This window comes from Argiope bruennichi, chromosome X1 (genome assembly GCF_947563725.1).
Source record: "Argiope bruennichi chromosome X1, qqArgBrue1.1, whole genome shotgun sequence".
Taxonomy (NCBI): Eukaryota; Metazoa; Arthropoda; class Arachnida; order Araneae; family Araneidae; genus Argiope; species Argiope bruennichi.
Genome location: NC_079162.1, coordinates 108,433,807 through 108,442,700, shown reverse-complemented (window position 1 = coordinate 108,442,700; position 8,894 = coordinate 108,433,807). Strand labels below are relative to the sequence as shown.

Sequence of the window (8,894 nt, the reverse complement as noted above, 5' to 3'; positions counted from 1 at the left end):
ATGATTGCTAAAAGATTGTTTCTCATCATTGCTTTAAAAAGCTTTATTATTTCTTCATGTCTTTTTTGGGTGGGTAGAAAGATATCTTTATAAATACAACAGATTTCTTTAATTAAAAGACACCTGTAAAGATAAAAAAGAACTCCATTAAATAAAGAGAGAATTGAGCGTGCCTGTTTCAAAAACAAAAAAATAACTGAATGATTAATATGATTTTGTCCTTTCAAGTTTAACTTGCAAAAATTGCCAATTGGGTTAAGACATTAGAAGACTGTAAAACAAGAATATTCTTTCACATCAATGGATACAAAAGAATATGTGTGATATACAGTCTTTTTTATTTCATAGATGCCGCATTTTTGTGAGATATCCTAATGTCGGTGTTTGTAATAAGAGAACAGAGAACCATGTATGCATGGTTTGGTTTTGGTTATATTAACGTCCCGTTTGAAGCAACACTAGGGCTATTTTGGGACGGACCTCGTCATTTTGAACCGCGGTCAGATAACGAGGACGACACTTGAGCTGGCACCCCCCTCTCCACACCACACCAGCGGGAGGACGTTTGGTCATGACGGATTTAACGTGCAACAGACCCCCTTACACGACGGTTCTTCGGTGGAATCGGGTCTCGAACCTGAAACCCTCTAGTTCCAAAGCCGAGACCTTACCACCAGGCCACCGCGGCCCTAACAAGTATGCATATCCGCGGAAAATTTTGCTCTTGATACATTGTATATAAGAGAAAATGAGGAAACTTTTGTGAAATAAGCTTTGTTTTATTCAGTTGTGAAAATACATAAAATTTATGGATGTTAAGATCCTGATAATTTTACAGATGGCTGAGGAGGCTTAAAAACATCATATAACAAACAGTTGAAATAAAGCAAAGTTGTATCTTGAATACATTTGGATGATGGATAAGTGTCATTTTGTAAGAATAAAGTTTGTGAATAATTGTCAAAATAAGGATACATTTTTGGTTTACAACCTTTCACTCAGTTTTGGATAATACTTTTCCTCCGTTCTCTTTTATTTAGCAGACATCTCAACTTTAATGGAAGGTGATCTTGATGGCATTCTATTCGTGGTTGAATCAAGGTTGGACTTCGTAGGTGCTGATTTTGCAGTTGATGCAGATGTGGCTTTCATAAAACTGCAAGATTTGTCGCTAGATGTCCGGCGAACGGCCGCGTTGGATTTAATATTTGAGGTTGGCTTTGTACTAGAATTTGATCTAGCAATCGGTTTATTAGTTGATGTAGGAATAGGCAGCTGCTTTGTTTGGTTTGGGCTTCTTGAGTTTAAAGGTCTAGTCTTAGATACATTTGCTCGAAGACTAGTTGTGGCTGATTTGGCATTAGTCTGAGGTGAGGGAGTTGGTTTTGGCCTTACTGGAGTTCTCCTATTTGCACTCTTGACTGTAATAACAGATGTTTCGCTTGATTTCCTAGATAAATTTAAACTTCTGTCGCTTGACCTTCTAGACAAGGATTTTTCACTTCCCTTTCTGCTTGAAAGTCCAATAGATCCATTTAAAGATCTTTCGCTGGAACGCCTACTCTGAGATCGAGGGCTATGAACGGATGAGCTTGAGCGAGTCTTTTTTACATTATCGGAAGCTTTCAGACTAGACATAAAAGTTTTATGTTCATCAGACGGAGTAGGTGGCATAGATTGAGTAACATCATAATTTTCAAATGGCTTTCCACCTCTCAAATTGTTAGTCATGGAGTTTATGGCCTTTGTATATCCCGCGACTCTGCGGCCAATCTTTGGGCTGGAGTCCTTTTTGGTTAACCTTGAACCCCTTAATGAAGGACTTCTGCTTCCTGAGCTGTACACACTTTCCTGCGAATTCTTTCTAGCACTGCTATATTTTTGTTCCCTTGTTAAAGGAAATTTATTTACAATTGGGGATTTAATAAGAGGGCTGTTTTGTCTTGAAGCGATTTTATCATTAGAGGTATTTCGCGAACGGATTGAATTAGATCTCATAGGAGTAGAATTCTGGGGTAATTTTCGAGACAAATTAGTTTGCTTTTCCTGCATATTCTGACGAACCGGTAGAGATCTCGTGTTAGGCAGTGTTGATCTAGAGAAGGAATTTCGTTTACCAATAGTTCTATCCTTAGGAGAACTCACTGTAATTGTACTTTCTTTCAATTTGCTTTTTTCTTCATCGCTTTTTTCAATTTCAAGGGAAGTTTCAGGTGAAGTGCTTTCTTGGCTTATTGGTAGATTGTCTGGTCTAGTGCTTTTTGTTTGCCTTATACTTCTTGGAGAGTCGGCCAAATCAGTATCATAATTGGAACCTGCTTCCTGAGATGCTACTTCGGAAAGCTGAGACTGGGTTTCTTCGAACCCTTCATCTTTCTCAGATTCATCTTTTCCTTTATTTTGAGCAGGACAAGTTTCAAATGTTTTGAAATCATGATTTACAGGCATAGCATGAACAACCTTAATGTTGCTTGTATCGGCTATATAACTTTCTCTTAACATCTTAGGTTCTGAGATAAGAGGATTGTATTGATTTTGTTTATTTTTATGAGGTAATTGAATTATATCTTGCCGAGGACGCGACAAAACTTTCTCTCTATGTTCCATAATAGGATTTGGTTTTTCTTCTTTCAAACTAGCTCGTCTTTCATTCAGTACTTTTTCTATTCTAGGACAAGGAGGCTCTTGTAAATATATTCTCCTATCCTCCACAGTTGATTTGATACTCGGTGTTGACGGATTTGAAGTACTGTTATCAGTTGGTTCAGCATTTTTTGTTCCGACTTTAAGATTTTCTGTTAGAGAAAGCAATCGTTTTGAAAGTCGAGCTTTTAAGGAAGTCGAAGATTTATCTTTTCGTTTCGTATCTTCATTGTTTTCTGGTATTCTATTACTATCAGTAATATTTTTGGTAAATAATCCTCGATTCTTACTTTTTTCTTCGCTTACAGTTTGGGCTTCTTTGCCAGTTGTTGCGATTTCTTTAATGTTCTCTTTATCAGTCTTCAAAGCTGCATCTGATTTACACTGTTGCTCTAAAGATTCTATTATTTCCTTAGGTTCTGGAACGTCACTGCTTATGCTTTGATTTTCATTATTTTCAGAATTTTTGACTTCGGGATCTGATATTTTGTGCCTTGGTTTAGTTCGCCGTGTTGTTTTTCTCATAAATGAAAACCTATCAAAGTTTCCTTCTTCGTCTTTTTCCAAAGGATGAATTTTTGTATCTTCTTCCGTTGTCAGTTTCTCATTATTATCCCCAAAATATTTATTTGCTGATTTTTGTGCTGTTGCATTATTAAGCATTTGATCGTCCAACGCAGCACTTTTATTAACTATGTGATCTTCCCTATTTAGAGACGGCTCTTTCATACTTTGATAAAAGCGGCTTCGCCCAATTGATATTCCAGCGTTGTCATCATTCAAAACAACATTTTTGGGTCCATTCAAGTTCTGAGAGGTCTGCGACTGTTCTTTTTCATCTGCTTCATTGATTTTTTCTTGCATATTTTGAGTTTTTATCGGTGTGTTATCGGAACTAGAGAAATTTGCGACCGAGATGGGCGAGGCTGAAACAGTTGAAGTTTCTAAAGGTGGCTTTTGTGGGAAGAATTCTTTCGAATCACACTCATTCACGATTTCTACAACTTCTGGACTTCGAATGTAGAATGAGATAGTTTCTTCCTCTTCTGCATCCGATTTCGGCTTTCTGCTTCTATTCCTCCTGCGTTCATCATCAATCGATTCACTACTGTTTGCAACATTTAGATTACTCTTGCGCCATTTTGATTTATCTTTTAAAGGCGAACCTCCCTCCGCGTCAGGACACTTTTTAGTGTTTGATTTTTCAGTGACCTTCTTCTTATTAGCATACACTTCAGAATCAGTTTTGGCTTCATGAAGTGTCTCTAAATTCTTAGCAGAAGATTTAATTTCATCAGTTTTATCTATGGGGGAGGAAGACAAATCTGCTTCCCGTTGTTCCATTTCTTGACGTTTCCAGCGTTCCATGGCAATTTTCTCTCTCAGTTTTCTTTCTCTTGCTTGTTCTTTTTCGTTTTCTTGCAGCCATTCTTCGATTTTAATACGCCACTGCTTAGGCTTATTAGCCTCTGAATCTAGAGTCATCGGCTTCCTTTCTAATAACGGTGAAGGCCCAGGAGATGCTGGACGCTCTCTGTCGATCAACTCAACTGCAGCTAACTCAGGTCTTCTCCTAATAATAAAGAAATGTGTATGAATTATTAAAGGAAAATTTAAAATATAATTATTTTTAAAATACAGCAGAAATGGCTAAGTGAATGTAGGAAGTTTTAGATACAAGGGTATCGTGTTTGAAAATACTAGTTGCCAGGAGCTAATTGGGGACCCCTCCCTTGTACAACATTATCATTTAGTTTTCATAATGATTTTTAAAGATTAAAGATAGATTTAAGAAAATAATACACGAGTTGGAACAAAAAGATCCAATTATAATTTTTGCAATATACGATATACTGGAAATACAATATTAACTTGTTTTTACCTTTTCGAGGGATATGGGGAACACTAGCATATATCAGGGGTAATAGCACAAATTGCGAGAAACACTTGTATTAATTACCACTTAATCTTAGAGGACCGATAAAAAGTGCCATAAACAACGGAAAAACATTAAAGATTGGAACCTAAAACATTTATAATATTGTAAACAAATGAATAAGCATCAGTAAATTAAAAATATATTCTATATCTAATCTGAAAATTCATTTATATATTATTATTTACAATGTATGCGACAGTATATACTAAAAATAGTTTATTATAATGCAATTACGAAATAAGATATGAGGGCATATCATAGTTTTATGATTAAATTTTCAGTAAGTTTTCAACAGGTGTACATCATACTCTTATTTTAGAACTAAGTTATTATTTTTAGATTTTGATGGAAAATAAAATTCAAACTATTATCGGCCTATTTCATTATCTGAAAGAAATGCTTTTTATTGTCAAAGAAGCAATTCAGGGTATCCAAAAAATTAGCAATGCATATTATACAGAATACATAGATTAATAATTCAAGGATCTGAGAATTAACAATACATACAGAATTATAATATATGAAATCGAGTGCATAAAGACTCAACTCAACAATTTAGCATCCTAATATAATATATAAACCGCAAGCAAACAAATATTTAATTGTATGAAAAAAATACAAAATAACAAAATCAGAAAAGAAAGACTTTAAAATATAGGAGCCGTCCGGTATATCATAATAAAAAGAAATTAATTCGTCAGTAATACCATTATTACAAATGCTGTTAAAAAAGGTTATCTTAAAAAAGGATTGGAAGTTTTCAAAGACAAAAGCCTTTTTTAATATTTTCAATTCATACAGATCTATATTTCATAATGGATGTTTGCAATATTGGATAAAATCTCAAATGTGAAAAAGTGATAAATGTAGTAATTTATTAAATGTTTTCATAAAATTATTCAGACAAAAGCCTTTTCTTACTAACCTTCTTGATGACCTTCTAATCATTGATCTGTCCAATGACCCACTATCTGGACCTTTGTATTTTTCGGCTCTGGCAGCATCGGCATCAGCGGTTTGCCTCAAGAAATCGATCAAACTGTCATCTTTGTCTTCTGAAGACAGTCTTTGTCTCCGTCGTTGTAGTGTACTGTTAGGCGTGACATCTGGTGACTGAGTGTCGAATCCATCTAAGTCACCTCCAGAACCATTTGCAACAGAGTTAGAAGATCCAATTCTGCGGCGTATGACCCTTGGTGAAGCTGTAGGATCATCCTCAGAAGGCACACTAGATGTGAGACTATTCATTCGACACAGCTCTATGGCAGTAGCAGATCCATCAGGAGATGAACGTTTTGCTTTTCCTGACCCGCGGGCTGACTTGCCATTGTCGACAAAACGGTTGAATCCACCACGAATATCACCCAGAAGCATGTCAATGACGTTGTCACTTTCACTTCCAGAAAAGGACGAAGGTCTTGTATCTGTTAAAAGTACAAATAAACTCATCACGGAACATTTTACAAAATATTAGCATTTACATAGTGATTTTAGTTGAATATGAGAATCGCACTAGTGCTCTGAAGATCCTTACTGCTTCGCTATGCTTTTATATTCGAAAAAATTCTAATCTAGTTACAAAAAAAAGTACGTCACAGAAATCGCTTTTATTAGTTATTGCTGAATGTGACCAGTGAAATGTAAACAAATCATTATTTGAACGTTTCAGATCGCTTCATTGAATGTTTTTACAGCTGCACTTGATTCAATGTTTCGCTAATTGATGGAGTTGCAAAATTTTATTAGAAATGCTTTGGAAAGAGCTGGCATTACATTAAGCACGAGGAAGAAAGATGTAAAAGAAATAGACATCAAACCAAAAGTTTACCAACCACTAAAATAGGCTTAACCATAGCCAAATGGATAACCGCTATAACTTAACTATTGCATATTAATCGTTTAAAAATTCAATAATCTGGCGACAAAGATGTCTAGTATTTATAAATAATTTAACCAGTAGTTTGTATGTTGCTTTCCTTTCTTTAAATCTTCAAGATATGAATATCTTATAAATTAGACGAAATTTAACACAATGAAGGAAGATAATGAGAATAGATTAAAGAGTACTGACGAAATTTCAAGAAAACACGAAGTTTCCAGGCTTCCCCCTTCTAACGCAGAGGAGAAGGATATGAGTTCAATTTTAACCTAGGTAAATAAAATGCACTGTTTCATATTTTATTCCATCTTAATCTCAAAAAGAAAAATTATAAAAAAAGTAATTACGTTAAAATAGTTACAAAATTTTAAATTATTTAATTTTGGAGCCTAAAGATTGAACATTAATTTTATCAAGAAGAACCTCTTATAAACTTGATTACTGTAATGTTATCAATTTACATTTCCTTTTTAAGAAAAGCTTTTAAAAAAATCATTTTTTTGAAGTCTTCATTTCGGATACTGATTACAAAAGACAACATACAGACGGTTTGGGGCACGCACAATGCTTTTAAAATTAAAGCATTAGACTAAAATGTAAGCAATTTTAAAAGAAAACGAAAAATTTTACCTCCAGAAATTTTCTTCTTTAGAGCTAATTGTTCTTCTCTTTGCTTTCTTCGTTCTTCTGCTCTCTTTTCTTGCTGGCGGCGCTTTACATTTTCCTAAAATAGGACAACATAATATTTCAGTTCAATGAAACTAATATTTTTTATTCGTTTTAAATTAACTATAATAATCCAGGCAGGCTATTTTCAAAAGTTCATTTCTGACTATTATTTCCATAGGAAATCTTAAATAAGAGTTTATGAATATTCATTATAAATAACCACTCCCTCTTTCTTCCATGAACTTTTCAGTTTTCGACATTTTGAAAAGAATAAAAGCGTTATCATCTTTTACATCTGTTGTGTGATGGAAAGCAAACACACATAACGTATCGGGATGGCGGGAATTTATAGCATTACAAGGCTGAAAAAATTAAAATACAACAATTCTCATTTTCTCTTAAAATAAACTCCCCCACCCCTTCTTCCTTTCTAGAAGTCTCAACTTTTGGAGTTAAAATTTCTTCTTCCCTGCCGTAAAAGATGAAACTCTTCATAACATCTTTATTTCAAGGGTTATAAAACAATACCTTTGCATTTTTTCATCTGTTAATGTTATAAAGAGTGTTATCATCATTGATTCTAAAGTGACATTACCTAGGAAATACTAGAGTTAAATTATTATGTAAATTATATCAGGGTATATAATAATAATTTATAATTTAACAATCCTGTATTATACTATTTTGATTTCTCAAAATTTCACATTTCATATGACAAATATCCTTTTCTTTTTATACAAAGGATTTTATTTTTATATTTTTTATGAATTTACATTTATTTTTAACTAATAGTTAATTGAAAATAATTTTTTATTTGGTTCAACAAAGAATACTCGAGAAGGTGCATAATAAAGAAAAAAGCCATAGTTAAAATGAGAGACGATTTTTTTAACCATATAACTTAATATAATTTGTGATTTTGGATACAGGCTGATAGAATTCGTATTAGTTAAGCAAATATCCAAGATGTAATATTGGTCATGATAAGTAAAGATAGAATATCAGTGTAAAAATAATTAAGCTGGTGACTGAAATTACTAATCTTCCAAAAACTGAATATGGTACCTTTACATCGACAATTTCAATGGTGAAAATAAATTACATTTTAATATCCACAACAAACAGAAAATAGCCGTGCTAAATTTTGCTAGAAATATATTGCACATTTTAACAGCATATTTCACACTTGGCAATACGTTGTATTGTATAACCCTTTCTAGACTGCTATGTTATTCGGAAAAATATTGAGAAATCTAATATCAAAGTCAAAAGTGACAATACCATGATATCTTTTTTGAAATGATTTCATGAATGAATCATCAATAATCATGGATAATCAATTAGATCTTTTAAGAGCAGTGATAGCATGGATCTAATAGTAAACAAAAAAAAATAATAAGGATTAGTGAAAAATAACTCGACAGGTACAAGCAGTATCATGAAGAGTTTTACAGAAGAGTTAACTCCAACAAAATGTAAAAAGCGTTGTTACTCCCTATATATATTTATATAAGTTTATGAATATGTAAGTAGTTTAGAGTGAAAGTATTTGAAGATTACACATTTATTTCATTAGGTCAAATACTGAAAATATTTATTAAACTAATCTCATCAATTTCTTTCCAGAATTTAACAATTTATTTTAAATCAGCTCTTTTGAGTACTGTATTTTGTATTTTTCCTTAAAAAATATTTTACTTAAAAGAAGATGGCAAATAGATAGGCATATATAATAAAGGCTTCTAAAAACGATTATTTAAAGTA

The 8,894-nt window shown here is 33.1% G+C and overlaps 1 protein-coding gene across 1 annotated transcript in view; it reads right to left on the bottom strand.

Annotated features, from left to right (window-relative positions):
• Positions 1-758: 758 nt before the first annotated feature.
• Positions 759-8,894, bottom strand: part of LOC129958297 (formin-J-like) — a 154,865-nt gene continuing 146,729 nt past the window's right edge. The window contains exons 19-21 of the mRNA XM_056070684.1: positions 7,092-7,185; positions 5,508-6,006; positions 759-4,216 (exon numbers count right to left, since the gene is read on the bottom strand). Coding sequence (XP_055926659.1) covers positions 1,033-4,216; positions 5,508-6,006; positions 7,092-7,185 — 3,777 coding nt within the window. The 3' untranslated portion in view covers positions 759-1,032. The remainder of the gene's footprint in view (positions 4,217-5,507; positions 6,007-7,091; positions 7,186-8,894) is intronic.